The sequence below is a fragment of the Quercus suber genome, unplaced genomic scaffold (assembly GCF_002906115.3).
Source record: "Quercus suber isolate HL8 unplaced genomic scaffold, Cork oak 2.0 scaffold_377, whole genome shotgun sequence".
In the NCBI taxonomy this organism is placed as follows: Eukaryota; Viridiplantae; Streptophyta; class Magnoliopsida; order Fagales; family Fagaceae; genus Quercus; species Quercus suber.
In genome coordinates, this window is record NW_027069829.1 from 339,932 (window position 1) to 364,186 (window position 24,255).

At 34.8% G+C, this 24,255-nt stretch overlaps 2 protein-coding genes and 1 pseudogene across 2 annotated transcripts; all 3 read left to right on the top strand.

Moving 5' to 3' along the window:
* The first annotated feature begins 1,826 nt into the window (after positions 1–1,826).
* LOC112001007 (putative pentatricopeptide repeat-containing protein At1g26500) lies at positions 1,827–6,802 on the top strand (annotated as a pseudogene).
* A 1,097-nt stretch (positions 6,803–7,899) lies between these two features.
* On the top strand, positions 7,900–13,673 carry LOC112001005 (uncharacterized). The gene is made up of 5 exons (XM_024033171.2): positions 7,900–8,213; positions 9,225–9,394; positions 9,810–9,867; positions 12,631–12,709; positions 13,361–13,673. The coding sequence occupies exons 1-5, from the start codon at positions 8,021–8,023 to the stop codon at positions 13,479–13,481; spliced, it is 621 nt and encodes a 206-aa protein (XP_023888939.1). The 5' UTR covers positions 7,900–8,020; the 3' UTR covers positions 13,482–13,673.
* A 6,164-nt stretch (positions 13,674–19,837) lies between these two features.
* LOC112001021 (protein FMP32, mitochondrial) lies at positions 19,838–24,043 on the top strand. The gene is made up of 7 exons (XM_024033188.2): positions 19,838–20,264; positions 20,352–20,483; positions 20,663–20,722; positions 22,953–23,029; positions 23,136–23,192; positions 23,298–23,364; positions 23,452–24,043. The coding sequence occupies exons 1-7, from the start codon at positions 20,049–20,051 to the stop codon at positions 23,569–23,571; spliced, it is 729 nt and encodes a 242-aa protein (XP_023888956.1). The 5' UTR covers positions 19,838–20,048; the 3' UTR covers positions 23,572–24,043.
* The last annotated feature ends 212 nt before the right edge of the window (positions 24,044–24,255 follow it).

A 24,255-nucleotide genomic window follows, 5' to 3' on the forward strand; every position in this document is an offset into this window, starting at 1 on the left:
CATTTAAGAAAAAATTTGACATGTTTTACTTTTCAAATATAACGACTTGACTCGAGTCGATGATCAAGTCCCCAACTTTCGATCCCCCAGAAAACTATTTGCAATTTGATATGTTTTATTCATTAAATATGGAAAAAAAAATTAACAAATGGCTTAAGATTTAAGAACATTGGTTTATGAATGGAATGAGTTTATACTTGAAAAATAAAAGCTTAACACGTGTACAACTAATTAATTAAATTCTAATTTTATTATTTTCATATTTCATTTACCCAAAATAAATTTAAAAAACCCACACATTCCCCTACCACTACTAGTCACCACCGTATCTTTCTAACTCACGTAGAGAAAGATCTTAAGAATTAGAACACTATCTCTATTAGAAACGCTAGGAATATAGAAAGGAGTAATGCTATAATCACAAACTATTTTATACCATTTTTATAAACTGTTGATGTGACCAATTTTTTATTAGTTTTCATCTAGGTCCATAATTAGCATCATTTTTTAATTTACCAAATTCACCACATCAGCAATTTGTAAAATATTTTGTAAAAAGTTTTGTATTTCTACCATTACTCAGGAAGTATCTATTAAGTTACAAGGCTTGAGAAGTGCTACGTCCACAACATTTTTACAACATTTTCACAACAAATCATAGGTAGTTAGTTATTATTGGTTCAAATTTGAATTTAGCACTGAGATTACTTTTTTAACCCAACAATAATAACCAGTAACAACTTACTATTTAGAATTCGTTGTAAAAATGTTGTGAACATATCATTTCTTTTCTACAAAACATGTCCTTAAAAAATGCATTAATATTAGAGCTAAATATACCCAAGATTCTTATTAAAGAACGAGTGTTAGAAAAAGATGGAGGGTTCCTGATCAGAAATTGAGTTATCATCAAACAATTTAAATTCGAAGTCTTATATGGAGAAACTTCCCTTCTTTTCTTTTTTTTCTTCTTTTTTTTATTTATTTTTTTTTGGAGAAACAACTACACCATTATTAGTAGTTGATGTCTTTGCAGTTGCACATAAATTTCCTCTTAAATGTTAAGTGGACTTGATATTCATGTTTACCAAGAAGCTATATATCTTAGTACACCACATTGACTTCAATCTCTCTCGGGCCATTTATGAACAAATTTGACATGTTTTACTTTTTAAATATAACAACTTGACTCAAGTCGATGATCAAGTAACCAACTTTCTACCCCTAGACAACTATTTGCAATTTGACATGTTTTACTTTTTAAATATGAAAAAAGTTAATGAATATTTTAAGAATATTGGTTTACAAAATATATTTTTAAAAACTTTTTTATGAGAAAAGAAAAGAAAAAATTGGTTTTTTATAGCTTTTTATACTTTTTTGACGCCTTTTTCCTATTAAAACTTAAATGTTACGTGGACTTGACGACGTTCATGTTCACCAACGTTCATGTTCACCAAGAAGTTATATGTCTTAATATATCACATTGAATTCAATCTCTTTCAGTCCATATTTTCTAAGTAACTCATTCCATTTATGAACAAATTTGACATGTTTTACTTTTCAAATATAACGACTTGGCTCAAGTTGATGATCGAGTCCCCAACTTTCTATCCCCTAGACAACTATTTGCAATTTGATATGTTTTATTCTTTAAATATGGAAAAAATTAACGAATGGTTTAAGATTTAAGAACATTGGTTTATGAAGAACATGTATCCTTTGTCTCACTAAACCTGTCCCATATCATGTACCACCAATGAGATAATGGGACATCCGAAAATACGGTGGATGGGAAAATTAGCATTGATTTTTGGGTGCAAGTAATGACGTTGTTGAGTTTTGAACTTTTGATCATTATCTTTGAAAATGAGGATTTGTATGTATTAGAAGTTAGAACATAAAATTTTACATTCTTTTTATTTTTTGGCAATGAGTAACTTGACTCAATATTATTCCAAAACAAAATGTTATTAATGATAAATTCATGTAAAAGTAATATTATCTTAATTATTTCACTAAGCCATTGCCCAATGCTACTAATTTATTGTCTTAAAGGTTGATTCTAGTTAGTTTAACTTGTAAAATTTCTTAGATTTGGATTTTGATTCAATTGGTATCTTAATCAAATAATAAAAAACAATCACTATAAAACTGGCGATATAAATTTAAAAAATATCGTATTTTTTAAAATTGAAAGGGTTTTTTTTTAATGTATTTGACTTGGGTGTTTATGCTCTGTGTGCTAAATCTGATATAACTGTAACATGTAGCTAAAAGTAAACCCATGTTATAATCTTGAAGGGTATAATGCACTGTGCACACGTGTTCAATCTTATTCCATCTTTGGCTTTCTTAAATTTCAAGTGTTCAATGTCTAAAAACTCACTGGAAAGCTTAGACTGCCGATTGGCATTGTGATATCCATAGGGTCCCTTTTTTAGGGAAGCTTCTACAAGCTGAAATGTTAGTTTGTAAGGCGACTATTGCCATTATAGGAACTTTATAGCTTAATGTTATGTGTAATCGTTCAATTTCAATTTATGTTATAATTGGTTTGATAAAGTTTCCATTTTGACACTACTAAATATGATTCAATGCAATTTGCTTAAGCAAATTGTGAACAAGTTGCTTCTTTCAATACACAGAAGCCAACACAACTTCAGATTTCACTCACAGCTCTGTCTCCTTCAACAAGTTGCTTGAGGTGATTGGAAAATCAAGAAACATCGAGCTCTTCTGGGAGCTTCTTCACGAGATGGGACGACGTCATCTGGTCAATGATAAGACTTTTAGGATTGCGCTTAACACCATGGCAGCAGCAAGGGAGTTGAAAAAGTGCGTGGAGTTTTTCCACTCTATGAATGCATGTGGGTATGAGTATAGCTTGGATACTTTGAATAAGGTGGTTGAGACTTTGTGTGGGAATGGTCTTGTTGAGGAGGCCAAGTTTGTAGTGTCCAAGTTGAGAGAATGGATATAAACAAGTGGGGTTACTTATAAGTGTTAGATAAAAGGTTTCTGTGATGTTGGTGATTTGGTTGAGGCCTCAAAGGTTTGGAATTTGATGGTGGATGAAAAATGTTGGAAACCCATTTTAAGATTAATAGGTATGATGAGGCATTGAAGTTATTTCAGATGATGAGAACGATGAGGATTAGATGATTTGGGCCTTTCAACTTATAGGCTTGTGATTGGTTGGATGTGCAAAAGGGGTAAGACTGCGCAAGCATACATGATGTTTGACGAAATGCATGAGAGAGGGATTCAGGTCGATAATCTAACATTGGCATCGCTTATTTATGGGCTTCTGGTGAGAGGGAGAGTTAGAGAGGCTTATAGGGTTGTGGAAGGGACTGAGAAACTGGATATCAGTGTGTACCATGGGTTAATAAAGGGACTTTTGAGGTTAAGAAGAGCAAGTGAAGCAACACAAGTGTTTAGAGAGATGATAAAGAAAGGGTGTGAGCCTACAATGCATACCTATATAATGTTATTGCAAGGGTATTTAGGGAAGAGAGGGAGGAAGGGAACCGACACATTTGCAAATTTCGAAACTATTTTTGTTGGTGGTTTGGTTAAGGCTGGAAAGTCTTTAGAAGCCACAAAGTATGTGGAGAGGAGTTTGAGGTGCCCAGATTTGATCAATAAGTTTTTGCATTATTATTCAAATGAGGAGGGTGTTGTTATGTTTGAGGAGGTGGCAAAGAAACTGAGAGAAGTAGGGTCAGTTGATTTGGCAGAGATATTTGAGAGGTATGGGCTGAGAATGGCTACGAGAGACAGAAGACGAAACATATCAGTGTAACCTTGAGAACCAATTTTCATGACTGGATTTGTAGATTATAATTTGCTCGAAGGAGGCTATATGACAAACAAGGAAGGAAGTTGATATATTGAAAATTAATTATCAGGATCCTGTCACTTTCTCTCTGCTGCGGTCCACAAAATTTTCTCCCTTTGACCAGACAGTTTTGAGGTTCACAGGATGTTTCTATTATGGATATATGAAGTGTACGAGATGACCAGAGTGGTACAAGATTTGGTAATCCTAGTAGCTGAGCTAAAGCTTGCTTATATTCTATGCATGCACGCATATTGATGATTTTTAAACTCTGTATCATTTATTTGGAGCAACTTGCTATTGTCTTCCTAGATGCTTAAGGTTGTGCTTTGTAACGTTCCTATGATTGTAGAACTGGTTGGTAGTGCAGTTGCAAACCAAAGCTTGCATATTGATGGGCAGGATGGGGAGGGAAAAGTAAAGTTTGTTCTGCAGTCAGTTTTGACCCGACTCATGTTCGCTAGCAAAGAGTCACCCAATCATGTTGGCTAGCAAATAGACAATAACAGAAGTGACATCCAATATAAAAAGTCGTATGCAAATGGAAGGTCAGGTCAGTTGCAAAATTTCACTTATTTATAATTTCCTATTTTATGTTTATAGTTCTACAAGTAAGATTGTTCTTCAAGAGCTTTATGCCTTTATTTGTAAAATGGTTTGATTGTAATAGTTAGCCTTTGAGAAGATGCTCCTTCCTACTACATATGACCACTATTTAATAAAAACTTATTTCTTCAAATTATCACAATGCAGATTTGGTTACTGTCATATTATAGAGCTCACACACGCACGCACTCTCACACACACACACACTTATATTGATCAAGAGAGAGAGAGAGAGGATCAAGTCATGCTGATGTAAATTGAGCAATTTTGCACCACTCAATTACTTTTTATAGTATATACGATTTTATGAACCCAAAGTTGGATCAACTACACCCTATGTATTCCATGTGTGTGCTAAACTTCCAATTATTAAATCAATTTGTGTAGTAACTCTCCAATCCATAAAAATTACACTGCTTTATGTAAATAAACTTCAATTTTCAACATTCTGGACGTGTGTTGCAGTTGGAGAAGAAGCAATATCCAGTTGATGTCAGTGTCATATCAGCATTTTTTTGTTGGTAATTATGTGAAGCTTGATCCTGGTAAAGCATTGTAACTTAGGGCAGATGAACCCTATGAATATATATCCGGTGAGTGCATCAAATTCTTGGCAACTTCAGACGATGTTGTCCAGGCCAGCCTTGTAACTATTGAAGAAAAATGTTGTACAGGCTGGCCTTACTCCCAAGCACAGTGTCCAAACTCTTTGTTCCATGCTCACATTCAAACAGGTAATGACTGGATGTTCTGTTTGCTTGATAGGGAATACATCTCCTTTCCTTTGGCAACCTTGTAGTCAACTTTGGGGAGTTAATCAAGCCATATCCACTAGTAATTTGAGATATGTACTGTTAACCTCCCAAGTAGGATCTTTTATGGGTTTATTCAAACCAAAAGTTTGGTTGCTGTATAGTATGAAACTAATTAATGGCAATTAATGGTGTGACAGACCTGCCGGTGAATAAACATTCTCACATGCAGTTTCACACACACACAGACACACACACATATATATACTGGATTGGTAAACTGTCCTTTGGAGTGTGGAATTCTTGTGTCTAACGTGGACTTTGTGGAGGGAGCGAAACTGTTGGCACTTTTGGAGATGTGGAAGTATCAGAGGTTCAGTTGAAGGTTTCCCTGATTAGACAATTTAATGAATGGTCAACTTTAATGGGTCTTAGTGCTAGTAGTACCGTTACAGATTTCATTGATTCACTTTTGTTTGCATGTAATAATTGATGTATTTTTTAGGCTACCCTGTGTTCATTTCATGAGGTAGCTCTTTAGTAATAGAATTCTTAGTCATCAAACAAAATATTGGTCCCCATTTCAAACAGTGAATAGATGTTGTGTTAATGATTGTGCCCCAAACGTGCAGCTTCACTGTTATGGGTGCAAGAAAAACATGAGGTTACTTTAATATTTTCATACTAAATGATTTTGTGTTATTTTTATCAATTCTCTTGGTGATGTGAGTGACTACATCGGACCCAAATTACAAATATATGATGTTGCATTAATGATTGTGCCTCAAACTTGCAGCTTCACTGTTCTAGGTGCAAGAAAAACAAGAGGTTGCTTTAATATTTTCTCACCGAATGATTTTGTGTATTTTATCGATTCTCTTGGCGATGTGAGTGAGTACATCGGACCCAAACAAATATATGAATAAATATTGATGTCTCTGCTGCAGGGCTTTCCTGAAATCCTGCAAGGAACTCCTTTGAATTCATATGTAACAAGGTATCTGCTACCTTTTGATTAATTTGAGGTCGATTGCTGTATTCTTCCCCCATGAAGCATCAACAGTTTTTCCAGCAGTTTCGAGCCCTTCCATTTTTCTCATTATGGCTGGGGAAGGAATTGTGCGTGTAGGATCATTTGAAGGAGATGTTCTTTTTGCACCTGCTAACACTGAGATTAGCGTTACAAGTGAATCAGAATTGCAGTTATATAGAGCTGGCTTAAACTTTTTTATTTCAAGCGTCCTCGTGAAATTATAATGCAAGAGCACCATGTTTTTTTTCTTTAGGTCAAGTAAATAACTAATTTATTTGCGTGTCCAATGCTGTGCACTGTCTACAAACGTGTATTATGAAGCATCAGCACTTGCATTTTCATACTTGAGCAGTAAGTATAGTAAAAAAGTGTGGGGGTAAAGGTTATTGAATATATTTTGGTCACCCTTGCCACTTTCTCACCTCCCCCTATCTTTCTTTGTTCCGAACATGTTTTAGAATATTATCTTAGTACTACTAAATTCTCTTATGGTTAAGCCCACTTATGATAAGTTCATTCCATCTATGTGGCTTGATCTAGATATATCCTCAAAACTTTTTTAATCATGAAAGCTATTTGGACATCTCTATATAGCCTCCCTTTCCTTTATGGATTTCGCAAGTTCTTCTAGAGTCTTTTAGTCATGATTGAAATTTATTCTTCAAAGAGATGTTATGTTAGTCATCATGATTGGTAAAAGAGAAAGGAGAATCCCTAGGTTTGGATGCAGGTGTATTTTCCTGAAAAGAAATTCCAGAATCGTCACTTGATACATCTACTTCTTCAAAAACCAGAGCTTTTTGGCTTGAGTTTTCTTCAAATTTGAGGAACATTTCTCAAATCTTTCAAAGAATTTTGGCCTTGATTTTGAGAGAGTTATTTTATTTTTATTTTTATTTTTATTAGAGAGAGCTTAAATGCTTACAAGAATGATAATGAATGAAAAAAAAATGATAATGAATGAACCTAGAGATGCTGGTTAAAGTGGGAGATTGGATGAGTTCCACTATGATTTTTGTCCTTGTGAGGATATCGGTTGTCAATTTCGATTAGCAATAATAATAATAATTTCACTTGATCTTAGCCAAAAAAAATATAATAATTATTTCTTATTTTATTTATTTTACATTGAGATCAATATTATTGTATCAATGTCAAGAATGTTTACCTGAAAAAAAGGTCATGTCTCCGTCATAAGAGTTGAAATGTGATGCCCTAGGCGTGGTGCATTGGTAGGAGTTTCAAACTAGGTCACACTTGCGAATTTAAGAGTTGCTTGATTCGAGTCGTGCGCTTCACAAAAATACTGTACCTTGATGTGAATAGCCCTAACGCACTTAGGGGTGCCCCGCGCCATGAGTTATGAGGGTTCAAGAGGGGCGAGTCAATGACCACACCTAAGGCCTTTTTTTTTCAAAAAAAAAAAAAAAAAAGAGAGTTTAAATTTGACAATTCTACCTAAAAATTTTATTTATCAATATGAATGTATGATGTCAACTACTCAACTTAGCCAAAAAAGAAGGAATTTTTTTTTTCTTTTACTTATTTTTGATTAAAAGTTAGAAAAAAGAAAAAAGAAAAAATTTTATATTTTAACATTGGACAAACAAAAAATATATTCCCATAAAAGTGCACTGTGCACGCATAAATTTGGAGTTTTCTATTTGCGTTTAAACTTTTATAACTAGTAGCATAGCAAAATGGGAGCAAAACACCAACACATACTATACTATTACTAATACGTTAGGGACAAAGAAGACAGATTTTGCAGAGTAGTAGTTAATAATGGCGGAGGACAAAGAAGACAGAGAAGAAGGAGGGTTCCATAATCAGAACCCTAACCCTAATCACAACAACAACATCAGCCAGAAAGGATCCAAAGGAAAGTCATGCAAGGGATGTCTCTACTACTCGTCTCTGCAAAGATCCAAATCCAAGAACCCCACTTGCGTTGGCATCCCCAGAAACCTCCACCAAGGTCAATCTCTCTATAATCCTTTTTTTTTTTTTTTTTATTATTATTCATTGATTCTTATGATGATGATGATGCTTGTGGGTCTGTTTGGTTGCCGAGAAAATCAAGGAAATTTGAAAGAAAATTATGGGTTTTCTTTTTCGTGCTGTGTTTACTTACTCAAGTCTGATTCTTGATGGGTTTTTTGTATTTTTGGATTAGAAGTGTGGATGTTGTTTCTTGGGTATTTTTCCCGGAAACCAAACAGTGAAATAGGGTTTGGTTGTGATTATTTTGATATCCTTAAGTAGTAGCTTAAGATGATTTCTGGTTTTGGATGCATTATATGTGGTGGGCTGATGTAAAGTTTTGTGTTTTTGTTTTTAAATAGTGTAAAATACATACTGTTACTTGAGCATTAATGGCACTAGTTTGGTTCAAATGTTGTAATTTATGTAGAATGGCTGGAAGTTTTGAGGAAATAGAGTACTGGGAAAAAAAAAATTAGTGTTCAATGCTGAAATCAAATGCTTTTGTGCCAGGGCTTTTCTTTATTTTGGGGGTCGGGGGTGCTTCTTTGATTGTTTTTCTTTAAGTTTTGACCTTCTGAGCCATTGTGGAAGTATTTTACATTGTACATAGCAAATTGATGATTTGGTTGTGAAATTTGTAAGCTTCTTCAAATTTACCACCCTTATAATGGAAAACTTCAACACTTACTGAACGGCTAAAAGACCTGAATGATATGATGTTAAATGCGTCATCAATAGGCAAATTGAAGAATTATGAATTTCTTCTGAGGTGCTCATGAAAATCTATTGTTTGATATAACATGTTTTTGAGGCTAGGACTTTTTACCAAAGAATGTTTACATTGTTCACAACTCCACATGTAACTTTGTGGATTTATATATAAGTTCCATGGTATTGGTTATTTGACTGTACTAGTTTTATTGATAATTTCGGTTCCAAACAGTGGACTTTATTGGTAGGAATTTTTACAAGAAATGTACTGATATTTAAGGTGCATGACCAGTGCCCAGCTACATTGTGGGGGAAACCGAATTGGAAGCTTCCAAAGAGGGCCGCAGTCTAACAGATTTCAAGTATGCTTGTGTTGGTTACTCGGTGTTCCTGAACAAGAAGGACTCCTCAAGCGATCAGCAGAACAAACAAGCAGAATTGCCATTTTGTGTTGGTCTTGAGGTGTTATATCTTTACCTTTTGCCCTTTGTTTTCCCAATGAATAATTCCATTCCACATTTTACTTTAAGTTTGAAGACAATGGTGTATATATATTAGGATTACAACCTTGTAGCAAGTTCTTTAGATCAATATATAGCTTTCTTCATTTCAGCCAAAATTCATGTAAAATGAGGGTATGTTATTGTTACTGAACGTTGTGAAGTGATCAGAATTACTTTGTCCAAGTGTGACAATGAACCCTTGAGGGTTGGTGCAAAAGGTTTTTAATTTTAACTTCAGATATAACTCTCGTTGAAGTGTACTTTCTTTCAATTTTTTAAAGTTTTGTGAAGTTCAAAATGCACTTGTGATGATATTTATATGGTTTTTATTGCTTCATCAAATTATAATCTGACATAATTACTCCTTGTTTCAGGTATTGTTGGACAGAAGACCTGCAGATCATGCTCAGGCTCCTGCTCATGTTAATAAAGGTAAAAGTTGATGGTGTTCTTGCTTGTTGCAAAATTTTATGCAATCTTTGGTTGTGTACTAGACTTTTTTTTTTTTTTTTTTTTTGGGATAAGTAATAAAAATATACTAAAAAGAAGAAGGGGTTGTGTACTAGACTTGTAACTCTCTTAGACTATTTCCGATGGATTGTATGAAGTTGTTCTGTTGTTGAGAATTCATCTCTTGTGGAGTTTCATCAGAGTTCATAGATTTTTGTGTTGCATATGGAGAAATCCTTCATTTAACTTTTGGGTTATACGTGCTTATTAAAATAGTCTTGATTTGAGGGGGTGTCAGGGCTTCGTATTAATTTGGGGAAATCTTAGTTGGTACCCGTTGGTGGGGTGCATAATTTGGAAGCTTTGGTGGGTCTGTTGGGGTGTGGGCAGTCTTCTCTGCCTTTGACATATTTGGGCCTTCCACTAGGTGCTAAGTTTAAGGATTTAACTGTTTGGAATCCTATCCTAGAGAGAATGGAGAGGAGATTAGCAGGTTGGAAGAGACTATATTTATCTAAAGGGGGTAAAGTGACACTCATTAAAAGCTCACTCTCGTCTTTACCTACATACTTCCTTTCCCTTCTTCCTTTACCGGGTAAGGTGGCTAAGCGTATGTAGAAATTACAAAGAGATTTCCTGTGGAATGGGATTGGTGGTGAACCTAAAATACATTTAGTTAAATGGGCCAAGGTTTGTAAGCCGATGCAGGTTGGGGGGTTGGGTATAAGACGTTTGGGAAGCTTTAATTCTGCCTTGCTAGGAAAATGGTTGTGGAGGTACGGCATGGAGACTGATGCTTTATGGAGGAGGGTTATAGAGGCAAAATATGGGAATATTTGGGGTGGTTAGCGTACGAAAAAGGTAACAAGTCCTTATGGAGTCAGCCTGTGGAGATACATTAGAAGTAGCTGGTTGAACTTCTCTAAATTCCTTGTATATGATGTGGGGGATGGTACTAGAGTGAAATTTTGGAAGCATGTGTAGTGCGGGGATTGTACTCTCCAAGAGGCTTTTCTAGAGCTTTATTGTCTTAGTAGGTCAAAGGATTCCTCGATAGCTAAAGTTATGGGTTGGTCTACTGGGAGATTTCACTGGAATGTGCAATTTCGTCGTCCACCACAAGATTGGGAAGAAGAAGCCTTTGATCGGTTTATGGGTTGGTCTATTCTTTGACAGTATGGGGTTTTGGCCCAGATAGGGTTTGTTGGAAGCCTGCAAGGAATAGAGGTTTTGAGGTTAAAGGATATTATAGCTCCTTTTACCCTCCTACTCCTGTTTCATTCCTATGGAAAATGATATGGCATTTGAAGGTTCCCCTAGGGTGGCTTTCTTTTCTTGGTCTGCTTTCTTAGGTAAGATCATAACAACAGACAACTTTCGTAAAAGACGTGTGATAGTGCATGACTGTGCTATATGTGTAAGAGATGTGGGGAGTCGGTAGATCATCTTCTACTTCATTGCCCCGTAGCTTGGGAGTTGTGGTCTTTGGTTTTCAGCTTGTTTGGTATCCAATGGGTTATGCCTCATCATGTTCTTGAGTTGTTTGAGGCTTGGCAAGGAAAATTTGCACAACATCGTCACATTGATGTTTGGAGATTAGTGCCTCATTGCTTGATTTGGTGCATTTGGCATGAAAAGAATGCTAGAAGCTTTGAGGGTTGTGAACGTTCTTTGTTAGAGCTTAAGTCTTTTTTCTTGCACACTCTCTTTGATTGGAGTGTGGTCTTTTCTCATTTTTCTTGTTCTTCTTTTTCTATTTTTCTTGACCGTTGTACTTTTGTTTCATGATTTGTGCCTCCATAGTACATCCCCAATGTGCTCGGTTTGGCACTTTTTCTATTATTAATAATATTCTTACGTTACTTATCAAAAAAAAAAAAAAAAGTCTTGAAGGGGTATTTTTTGAATTCCAAATTGCTGGAATTGAACCCATATTGTGCAGTCCATTGCATGGTTAATTTTTATTAAATTTACTTGTGATGTTATCGTATTTTATTCAATCACTAAAAGTTTAGATCAAATTCTCTTGAAGTTTTGGAAGAATTGTCAGTCGTATCTGCAATGTGATTTCCCTGAAATAATGTAGTTTTCATGACTGTTCATTGAATTTCTGACTCTTGTTTTTTAGAGTAGAAGGCGTTTCGTTTGAATGGTACAATTACATACAAATGAGTACCTGTAGAATTGCAGGAATATATAGTTTAGGTGCCTCACTCAAGGAAATTGAAGAGCTGAAGATAAATATATAATATTGAGGTGTAGATGTGTTTGTAAAACTATTAAATTTTTATATTATTATTATTTGCATCTAAAGGCAAAATACTTTGTTAAGAAAATATGGCATCAAATGTGTCTAGACTTTATCTCATTTTAAATTTTACAAAAGCAAATTACCGAATAATTTTATATTCACGTGGATTCCAAATACCTCTAGATATACCGATGGATCATCAATGTGTTCCATATGAAAATAAAAACATGCTGGGATGAGTAAATGCACTGCACGACTGTTAAGGAGGTACCTGCTTTACTGCTTCTATGTTTGGTCTTTTCGTTCATTATTTCTACTGACATTTGATTCATTCTATGTTCTTGAAATTATAAATATTGCAATGTGATTTGAAACTCCTGATAACATGAAATATAGTGTTTACCTATCAAAAAAAAAAAAATGAGATACAGTGTTTAATCAGTTTCCCCTGGAACTCTGGACTTTAAACTCCATTTTTGTTTCTTCATTTCCAGATGATGGTCGTGTTCTTCCCCAACCTCAACCTCGAACCTACAGACCAGCTCATTCCACAGGAGAGGAGTACCTGAACAGGCAAGACATAAATTTGATAAAAATATAGGAATCATAGATAAATTATCAGTATGCTTTCTGATATAGATCTGTTATTGAAGTTTACTCTCTCTCTCTCTGAGGGAAATCACATAAAGATGCCTACAGTTCATACCCTGTTTCTGATTAGGTCCTAAATTTTTCATTATGTCAATCAAAGTCCCAACTTTAAAAAATCATTTCAATTTAAAGCCTTTGTCCCTCTCCATTATTCATTTCCATTATTTTTGAGTTTCAATTTTGAATTTTTTGTCCATCTCGGTTATTCATTTCCATTATTTTGAGCGATAATAAAGCAGAGAAAAAGGGTAAACCATCTATTAAACTCTGCATAAGTGAAATACAAAGTTCTACCAATAGTTTTTTGTTTTTCTCTGTTTTGTTACTGTCTAGAATAATTGAACTAGATAACTGAGATGAACATGCGCATCAAATTGAAATGGTTTGATAAGTTTGAGACTTTAATTGACAAAATTAAAAACCTGGGACTTAGTCTGAAGAAGGGCAAAGATTCTAAGCCGTTTTATATAAACCCCTCCAACCTTTTTTATTTTTATTTTTTTTACTTTTTACTTTGGTAAGTTTAATAACTGTATTCACATATCACGAAACCTGAAGTTCGCAAATGTGCAGGTTTAAAAGGAATGCAAGCCTAGTAGCATCTGGTGTGGCTAGGAACGTGAATAGAGTGGGCATCTATATAAAAGAGAGTTTGGATGACATTTTATACCCTTACCGAAGACGACCCAAGTAATACTGCTGATCACAGTTGCAATGTATATCTGAAAGGATTTCTATTGCTGGAATTGGGATTGTCCGATTTTGTTAATCCCATCTCCTTGTTTCAATTAGTAACACTATTTTTGAGGAATGATGTTCTTTCACTGAATTATAACAAATAATGTTGTGGTTTAATTCACTATAAATTGTGTTTTCTTCCTTGACACTTGTGATTGATTGAAGTTTGGCTAGATGGCGATTAAATGGCCCGTCCAAAGACAGGTACACCACTTCATTTGAGTCTTCAAATTAGGGAGACTAGCATATCTGAATGAGTTTTGAGTTTCCAGAATGATATGAAAAGTGAAAACGGATCGACTTTGTAATAATTTTATTGTTGCTTGTGTGGTTGGGTAAATTGCTAGAGGCCTCTTGATCAGAGTCAGAGCTGTGTTATTTGTGAAATGTAATGCCAGGGAGATGAGATAACTCTTGGCATGACTTGTGACCGGTAATACTACTTACGCAGACGTTTAACATGGATACTACTTTTATTGTACACTAATCTCAGTAAGTAATTTTAATAGCTTTGAAAAAAGTTGTGCCCTTATTGATTGGTGAAAGAGTCTTAGCAGCTGGGACATCTTTAGAAAGTGGTCAAATTTTGAAAATTTTGTTGGAGTTACTTGAGTTGAAATTTCAACCTAAACCCCAAGTTTCAAAAAGAAATTTAAGATCAACTCATTTTATCAGCCGACAAAAAATGAAAAATCAACCCAATGTGTTGAGTTGGATGAGGTTCGTCAAATTGGTGAGAGTTGAATACATGCCTTTAATAACCAATACACTCTAGCTTGATCTCACTTGAATTCAACCTAAATCATTTTGTTTTTGTTTTTTTGTTTTATTTTTTGCTTGTCCCTCAAATATCCAAATCATTTTGTTATTTATTTATTTTTAAATAAAGTGAAAATGTCAGTTTATAAGTTTAGCTTTTATATATAGTTTTTTAAAACTTTTTTCTCTCTTTCAAGATACAATTTATATAAGCATACTCTAGCATACTTTCAACAAAATACTACAAATAATTTGTTCCCAAAACGATTGATGCTAGATTGGCAGAAGTGTAGAATCCAAAAAGAGAGGAAAACTCCGTATTTGGCAAGCAACCATAACTATAATAGTAGTATTAAAATACATTTTTGCTTCTTCACGCACTACTTCAACTTTTATATCCAATTATTTTATAATTTTTTTTTTAAATCAACTATTATAAATTACTTTATTAAAAAAATGCCATGCCCATTTCATTTCACACCCACGTATTTCGTCGCCACCTCTCTCTCTCTCTCTCTCTCTCTCTGAAGTCTCAATCTGCCCGCCAAATTTTTTTTCCCTTCTAATAATTCCAATTTTTTTTAAAAAAAAATTAATTCCAATTCTGACCCAATTTGACTCTCTATTTTGCTTCACTTATATAAACTCGTACACAGCCTCCATTTCTTTCTCTACAAGCTTTTCTCATGCTCGCAGAAAATCAAACATTCATGGCTCTGTCTAAGCGCGTGCTTCGATTAGTAGCCAACTCCAACTCCAGCTTCCGATACCTCAATACGTCGTTGTCTTCACCTTCACCTTCCTGTTTGTCCCAGAGGAGGCATTATGTGCACCCGTGTTTTCTCAATGTCAACTTACTACCTATAAAACAGGGTACTAGACTATTAATTGACTTCGCTTGTCACGGTTTTCTGATTGTATTTTTCATGTTGATCTTGGACAAGGATTTGAATTCTTTTAGTTCTTTGTTACAGTACATTTTTTTTTTAGAAACTTAGACTCAGGTCTCAAATCGACTTTATAATCCTACCTTTCTCCCTCTCTAAACCCCTCCTCCATGCCTTAGATAATCTTTATATCTAATCCCTTTCAGAGAGCCAAATTCAGGTTTGGGGTACAAGTTACTACCAGAAATGAATGCAGGTCAAATTTTTGGTTTGATGTTTTGATTTCTTGTTGATTTTGGAAGATCTAGGTACATATATCACTATTTAAATTCTCCACGCAGCCCACCCCCCCCCACCCCCCCCCCCCCCCCTCTTTCTTTTTCCTTTTTTCTTCAAAACAAGCAAGTAAACAAACCAAAAGAATGTGAAGAAAGAAAAGGTTGTTAAAGATGAGCGAGAAACAAATTGAAAGAGAGAGGAATTTATTTCAATATAGTTTGAAAAAATTTGGTTGCGCAGACTGAAATTAAATTACAAGAGGAACTTGAACCAGTGCTCAATTGCTTGTGACTCTGTTGTCAAAAATCAAACATCAGCACATGATGCATGTGTACTTATACATTCCCAGATCAGTAATGGCACAGGTGAGTTCCTGAATTATGAAATTTCAATCCAATCTTGTTTATCAACGAAACTAATACAATATTTGTGGAAAGTTTGAGAGAAATGGAAAATAACCAAAGCTTATAATTTCTCATCTTTAATTCACATGGAATGGAGGAAGTGTGGAACAGAGAAGTTTGATGAGAGTAGTGGGATAAAGGAGATGAGATGTCATTTGCTTCTATTATTTAAGGTGGACTGCTTTTAGAATTCTACTTGGCACAGCTTCTTCAAAAGTAAAAAAGTGGGAGGGGGCATCTGACCTCTCCATCTTTGCAAATTAATTGGCCTAAGGTTTTATTTATTTATTTAAATGAAATATCAAAAATTTATGAGTTTGTTTGAGTTTCAGCCATTTTGATTGTTGCCACCCACCATTTCAGTAATCAAACTTTCTTCTTCTTCTTCTTTTTTCTTTTCTTTCCTTTCGGGGTTTTTTATTTTTATTTTTAGATAGGTAGATGGTGGGGGAGGTGGGATGCGAAGTTCGAATCTTTCTAGTCATCTTATGATATTGCAGTAAAGGAAAATGCTATTTATAGCTTATTATAAATGTTTTCCCTGTGAATATACCTGTGCTGTTTAAAATATGTACTAATGATGTTGTATTTTTCAATTTCTTTCTTGCTATGGGACCAATATTAGTATGTAGGCATTGCTGTATTGATTATTTCTTAGACAGTGTTTAGATTTGAATCTTGAAAGAGGGTGAGAAAATTAAGTAAATTTTTTCTTCTTTTTCATGATGCTACTACTGGACAGCGATTCTGTCTTTGCCCCCATTATATTGTATTTAATACATCTGAGTGCAGGCGTATACGTGATGAGCTTGCCAATCAGAATGCAGAAACCTCGAGTCTCACCAACAAACTTGACAAAGTGAGTATAGCGATTGCGTTGGAAAGTGTATCTTAAAGCACCTTGATTTATGAACTAATTCATAATTCTTTGAATCTTGTCTACAGGAAATCCATTCATTAAAAGCCCAGTTAGAAGCTGCAAAGCATGATGTGATCAAATATTACATAGGTACCCTCGTCTCAATATCTGCAGTTGGTCTAGCTGTGCTCCCGATCTTGTTGTAGGGATAATTGTTACTTTGGCAGTTAAAGACGACACTGATGAAAATCTTGAATTCATTCTTTTCATGGAAATTTCGTGTTGGGGAAATTCAGGTTGTATTTCTTATAATTTTTCCCCAAAACAAGGCTAATCCCAGGTGGTTGGAACAGTTTTCATAGTTTCCTGTGGGATAAAGCTAAGCACCAATTATTCATACAACTCCTTTTCAGATGCTATTATGTTTTGCCATATTGGAGAGGTTAAGTAGGTAAACAGTTAAAAAATGGACGTCTTTATGAGAATAAATCTTGATTGCTGTACCATTTGAGTCCCCAGTAAATCTACTTATTAGTGCCTGAATCCCTGTACCGATATTATTATTGATCCAGCAGCCCCAACGTATTTATTTTCAAAATGCAATACTATGAAATTAAGGTTATCACTTATCTTGCATGAGATTTGTGGTTACATTGACTAGGCTTGTCCACAGGTCGGGCCGGTTTGGGTTTGGACTTGAACCGAACTCGACCCGTTTGGGTCGGATGGTTGGATCTTCAACTCGTATTCAACCAAAGAGTCGGGTCGGACCTGGTGTTTCGGGCCACCAGATGGGCGGGTTGGACACACTGTTTAATCAGTTACCCCTGGAACTCTGGACTTTAAACTCCATTTTTGTTTCTTCATTTCCAGATGATGGTCGTGTTCTTCCCCATCCTGAACCTCGAACCTACAGACCAGCTCATTCCACAGGAGAGGGGTCTCTGAACAGGCAAGACATAAATTTGACAAAAATATAGGAATCATAGATAAATTATCAGCATGCTTTCTGATATGGGTCTTTTATTGAAGTTTACTCTCTCTCTCTCTCTCTTTGAGGGAAATCACATAAAAAGGCCTACGGTTCATACCCTGTTTCAGATTAGGTCCTGAGTTTTTCATTATGTCAATTAAAGTCCCAACTTTAAAAAATCATTTCAATTAAAAGCCTTTCTCCATCTCCATTATTCAGTTCCATTATTTTTGAGTTTCAATTTTGAAGTTTTGGTCCATCTTGGTTATTCATTCCATTACTTTGAGCGATAATAAAGCAGAGAAAAACGGTAAACCATATACTAAACTCTGCATTAGCGAAATACAAAGCTTTACCAATAGTTTTTTGTTTTTCTCTGTTTTGTTACTGTCTAGAATAATTGAACTAGATAACTGAGATGAACATGCGCATCAAATTGAAATGGTTTGATACGTTTGAGACTTTAATTGACAAAATTAAAAACCTGGGACTTCGTCTGAAATAGGGCAAAGATTCTAAGCCCTTTTATATAAACCCCTCTGGCTTTATGTTTTGTTTTTTTACTTTTTACTTTGGTAAGTTGATTAAGAGTATTCACATATCACAAAACCCGAAGTTTGCAAATTTGCAGGTTTAAAAGGAGTGCAAGCCTAATAGCATCTGGTGTGGCTAGGAATGTGAATAGAGCGTGCATCTATATAAAAGAGAGTTTGGATGACATTTTAGACCCTGACCGAAGACGGCCCAAGTAATGCTGCTGATCACAGTTGCAATGTATATCTGAAAGGATTCCTATTTCTGGAATTGGGATTGTCCGGTTTTGTTAATCCCATCTCCTTGTTTCAATTAATAACACTATTTTTGAGGAATGATGTTCTTTCACTGAATTATAACAAATAATGTTGTGGTTTAATTCACTATAAATTGTGTTTTCTTCATTGACACTTGTGATTGAAGTTTGGCTAGATGGTGACTAAATGGCCCGTCCAAAGACAGGTACACCACTTCATTTTAGTCTTCAAATTAGGGAGACTAGCATATCTGAATGAGTTTGAGTTTCTAGAATGATATGAAAAGTGAAAACAGATCGGCTTTTTAATAATTTCATTGTTGCTTTGTATGGTTGGGTAAATTGCTAGAGGCCTCTCGATCAGAGTCAGAGCTGTGTTATTTGTGAAATGTAATGTCAGGGATTGGTAATATTAAAAAAAAAAAAAAAGAAAAAAAAAAAAACTCTTAGCATAACTCACGATCAGTAATTTTACTTTCGCTTAAGTTTACCATTAATACTACTTTTATTATGCACCAATCACAATAAGTCATTTAAATAGTTTTGAAAAAAAGTTGTGCCCTTACTGATTGGTGAAAGGGTCCTAGCAACTAGGATATCTCTAGAAAGTGGTCAAATTTTGTTGCAGTTGCTTGAGTTGAAATTTCAACCTAAACCGCAAGTTTCAAAAAACAATTTAAGATCCAACTCATTTTATCAGCCCACAAAAAGAGAAAAATCAACCCAATGTGTTGAGTCGGATCAGGTTCGTCAAATTGGTGAGAGTCGAATGCATGCCTTCAATAACCAATATCTCACTTGAATTGAACCTAAATCATTTTGTTACTCTTTTTCTTTTTCTTTTTTCTTTTTTGTGGCTGTCCCTCAAATAAATGAAAATGTTACTTTTTTTTTGTTTGCCGTCCCTCAAATAAATGAAAATGTCAATTTATAAGCTTCATTTTTAATTTTTATGTACAGTTTTTTAAAATTTTAATTTTTTCTTCTTTTTTTTCTTAATTTTTCAAAATACAAAAATATTTTAACACATTTTTTACAAAAAGTTTTTAATAAAAATCTAGATAAACAATTCAAAACTAAAAAAAGTTTAGAACCTAGAACTTCTCAAAAAAAAAAAAAAAAGTTTAGAACCTAGAAAGAGAGGAAACTCTGGCGTTTTGGGCAAGCAACCATAACTATAATAGTTGCAGCATTACAAATTAGCTTCTTCACGCACTACTACAACTTTTATCCAATTATTTTATTTAAAAAAAAAAAAACACACACACACACTCTTTAATCCAACTAGGCAATTATTATAAGTAAATTAATTATAAATAACTGACATGCCCATTTCATTTCTCACCCACGTTTTTCCTCGCCACTTCTCTTTGTCTCTCTCTCTCTCTCAAATCTCAATCTGCCCGCCAATTTTTATTTTTCTTTTGTTAATTCCATTTTTTGTTTTTAAAAAAATTAATTCCAATTCTGACCCACTTTGACTCTCTATTTGCTTCACCTATATAAACTCGTACACAGCCTCCATTTCTTTCTCTACAAGCTTTTCTCGTACTCGAAGAAAACCAAACATTCATGGCTCTCTCTAAGCGCGTGCTTCGATTAGTAGCCAACTCCAACTCCAACTCCAGCTTCCGATATCTCAATACGTCGTCGTCTTCACCTTCATCGTCTTCGTCTTCGTCTTCGTTTTCGTCTTCTTTACCTCCTAATGGTTTCCATTTCAGGCAGCTCTCTGAGGCCGTCAAACCTAATCTCAGGCGCGCATTTCTCGTCGATACTTTGGCTCTGGTATTTTCATTTCTCTTTCAATTTTATTTGTGAGAATTTTGGAATTTTCGACTTTGAGTTGACTTATTTACGGTTTTTGCCATTTAGGTGAGGGGCTTAGAAGCACAGGGCGTGCCGTCGAAACAAGCGGAGGCGATCACGGCTGCCCTGACGGAAGTGTTGAACGACAGTTTGGAGAATGTCGCTCATTCCTTTGTCTCAAAAGCCGAAATGCAGAGGGTAATTGCTAATGCATGTGTAATTCATTCGCGTTTTTTGTTTTTTGTTTTGTGCGCCAAGTGTTTGATGTTTTGTTTGTTTGAGAAAGGAACATATTAGATTGGATTGGATTGGATTGGATTACATTGTTTTGTTTTGTGTATGGTATTGCGATGATTTCAGTGTGATTTTGTGTGCAGTCTGAGATGGTGCAAGATTCAAATCTTTCGAAGTTTAAGTCTGAAGTACAGAGCTCGCAGGTACTACTAATTGTTGATTCATTTGTTTTACTTCTTATAAGCTAATCGTGTTTGTATCGGTTGAATAGTTGTTAATTCAATTGTTTTTGTTTTATGGAGATTCTTAAACATTTTTTTCAACATGTGTAACAGCAATTGTTTTATAAGCTGCTTGGGCCTCTTTTTTTTTTTTCTTTTTTTTCTTTTTCTTTTTTTTTTTTTTTTTTTTTTTTTTTTTTTTTTTTTTTTTTTTTTTTTTTTTTTTTTTTTTTTTTTTGTGTTTCAAGTAGCAGGATGAGTTTATGATAACAGTAATTTTACAAATGCAAATGTAATGTCTGGACCTCTCTTCCTCTAGCGTCGATGAAAGAATCTATAGACAAGTGAGAAATATGGGCTTGTAGTTTGGTTAATGGATTTGTGTTTTGGAAGTACTTGTTGAGTTTGGTTGGTACAATTGAAAATTTTCGAAAGTTGCGGCTGTGATCATGTCAGAATTTCAGGGCAAACGGCTGAAATGGCAAACTGAATGATTATGATGAAGGACAATATTTACGACCTTTTGGTTGATTGTATAAATTAAGTGTACGAGATTAGGTTTGTTAATAAGTGAGCGTTAATTATGACATCTCTGAAACTCTGAGTTTGGATGGTAACTGCTTCTTTTATATTCATAAGTCCTTATGCAATGATGGAGGAAGAAGTGTTTGTTAGAGATCTGTGGACTCATTAGATGGCACATGGATGTTGCCTTTAGACTTGGTGACAACTAAAGAACTTGGAGGTGGCTATTTTGGTAGATTCATTGGATTATGTTCATTAGAATGCTCTTGTAGTGCAAGGAAACTTGTTGAGATTATTAGAGAATCAATAATGGACATTTCCATTGAATTTAGTTGGTCCTTTGTGGTTTACTTAGATTTAATTTTTCAGCTGCAACAATCTCTTAGCCATGTCGTGTGCCTTTTCTTCTTTCAGTTACCATTAGTTGCATTAATAGCATTAATTAATCATGGCCTATTGAACAATCTCATATATAAATTTCTTCCTATTCCCCTTTTCGGTAGACAAGAAGGGAAGGAATAGGTGTTATGTCATTTCTTATTAAATTCTTACAATTGTACTATTGCTTATGAGTGCACAGTGGTCCTTATGTAATGTGACTTTGAACAGTTTAGTTGTTGCCTTGGAATATGAGAGAGAGAGAGAGAGAGAGAGAGAGAGAGAGAGAGAGATTTGCTCCATGCATTCCTGCTTGTTTTGATTGATTTATGCCACTTTCCCAGAGGAGGCATTATATGCACCCTTGTGTTTTCTCAATATCAACTTACTACCAATAAAACAGGGTACTAGACTAATTGACTTCGCTTGCCATGGTTTTGTGATTGTATTCTTCATGTTGATCTAGGACAAGGATTTGAATTCTTAGTTCTTTGTTACTGTACATTTTTTTTTAGAAACTTAGACTCAGGTCTCAAATCGACTATAGCATCCTACCTTTCTCCCTTTCTAAACCCCTCCTCCATGCCCAAGATAATCTTGGTATCTAATCCCTTTCAAAGAGCCGAATTCAGGTTTGGGGTATGAGTTGAAAGAATGATGAATTTATTTCAATATAGTTTTTTTTTTTTTTTAAATGGTTGCGCAGACTGAAATTGAATTACAAGAGGAACATGATGCATTTGTACTTATACATTCCTAAATCAGTAATGGCACAGGGGAGTTTCTTTTAATGGACCATATGTAGTGAAGGGGATTCTTAAAACTAACTTTGTAGCAGCAAGAGTTACTGAATTATGAAACTTCAATCCAATCTTGTTTATCAACAAAACTTATACAATATTTATGGAAAGTTTGAGAGAAATGGAAAATAACCAAAGCTTATAATTTCTCATCTTTAATTCACATGGAATGGAGGAAGTCTGGAACAGAGAAGCTTGATGAGAGTAGTGGGATAAAGGAGATGAGATGTCTTTTTTTTTTTCTTTTTTTTTTTTTTGAGATAGGTAGATGGTGGGGGAGGTGGGATGTGAAGTTCGAATCTTTATAGTCAGCTTCTGATATTGCAGTAAAGGAAAATGCTACTTATAGCTTATTATAAATGCTTTCCCTGTGTATATACCTCTGCTGTTTAAAATATGTACTAATGATCTTGTATTTTTCAAGTTCTTTCTTGCTATGGGACCAGTATTAGTATATAGGCATTGATGTGTTGATTATTTCTCAGACGTCCTTCTGATAAATTCTACAGGAACATCACTTTTCTATGTTGCAACGTGAGACTGAAAAACTTAGGAGTGACATAGAGAAAATGCGCAGTGAATTGAGGTCTGTCTTACACACTATAATGCTATTGGCTTCTGCCATTTGAATTAAATTTATTTTATTTTTCAGCTATGATATTTTCAGTGAAATGTGTTGCTTGCTGAAACAGGTATGAAATTGACAAAGTTACTGCTGGGCAGCGTTTAGATTTGAATCTTGAAAGAGGGTAAGGAAATTAAGTAAATTTTCTTCTTCTTTTCCATGATGCTACTGCTGGACAGCAATTTTGTCATTGCCCCCATTATATTGTATTAATTACATCTGAGTGCAGGCGCATACGTGATGAGCTTGCCAATCAGAATGCAGAAACCTCGAGTCTCACCAACAAACTTGACAAAGTGAGTATAGCAATTGCGTTGGAAAATTTATTCTTAAAGCACCTTGATTTATTAACTAATTCGTAATTCTTTGAATCTTGTCTACAGGAAATTCATTCATTAAAAGCCCAGTTAGAAGCTGCAAAGTATGATGTGATCAAATATTGCATAGGTACCCTCGTCTCAATATCTGCAGTTGGTCTTGCTGTGCTCCGCATCTTGTTGTAGGGATAATTGTTACTTTGGCAGTTAAAGACGACATTGATGAAAATCTTGAATTCATTCTTTTCATGGCAATTGTGTGTTGGGGAAATTCAGGTTGTATTTCTTGTAATTTTTCCCCAAAACAAGGCTAATCCCAGGTGGTTGGAACAGTTTTCATAGTTCCCTGTGGGATAAAGCTAAACGCCAATTATTCATACAACATGCTATTATGTTTTGCCATATTGGAGAGATGACGTAGATAAAAATAGTTGAAAAATGGATGTCCTTATGAGAATAAATGTTGATTGCGGTACCATTTGAGTCCCTAGTAAGGCTGCTTATTAGTGCCTGTATCCCTGTACCGATATTGTTATTGATCCAGCAGCAGCCCCAACATATTTATTTTCAAAATGCAGTACTATGAAATTAAGGTTATCACTTATCTTGCATGAGATTTGTGGTTACATTGACATACAAATATAGTGCCTATTTTATACTTCCGTGTGTGTGTATATATATATATATATATATTTCAATGGTCCTCCAGTTCCTCTTGCTTTGGGGCTTGTTGTAATTGTTATATCAGATCATTGATACGCTGTATTTATATAACAAGGGTTTGTACTCACCCCTATTTTGTTGCTAGCTGATGAAATCAGCCTGACTTTAGGCCAACCTAATTACCTAAGCATGAGCCAACATCCCTTT

Bases quoted from the DNA above. Each gene is read 5' to 3' on its own strand.
- LOC112001005 (XM_024033171.2), top strand. From the start codon at position 8,021: ATGGCGGAGGACAAAGAAGACAGAGAAGAAGGAGGGTTCCATAATCAG. The intron at 8,214-9,224 runs GTCAATCTCTCT...GTGCATGACCAG, and splicing joins CCCCAGAAACCTCCACCAAG to TGCCCAGCTACATTGTGGGG. The intron at 12,710-13,360 runs GCAAGACATAAA...GCAAATGTGCAG, and splicing joins GGAGAGGAGTACCTGAACAG to GTTTAAAAGGAATGCAAGCC.
- LOC112001021 (XM_024033188.2), top strand. From the start codon at position 20,049: ATGGCTCTCTCTAAGCGCGTGCTTCGATTAGTAGCCAACTCCAACTCC. The intron at 23,030-23,135 runs GTCTGTCTTACA...TTGCTGAAACAG, and splicing joins AAAATGCGCAGTGAATTGAG to GTATGAAATTGACAAAGTTA. The intron at 23,365-23,451 runs GTGAGTATAGCA...TCTTGTCTACAG, and splicing joins TCACCAACAAACTTGACAAA to GAAATTCATTCATTAAAAGC.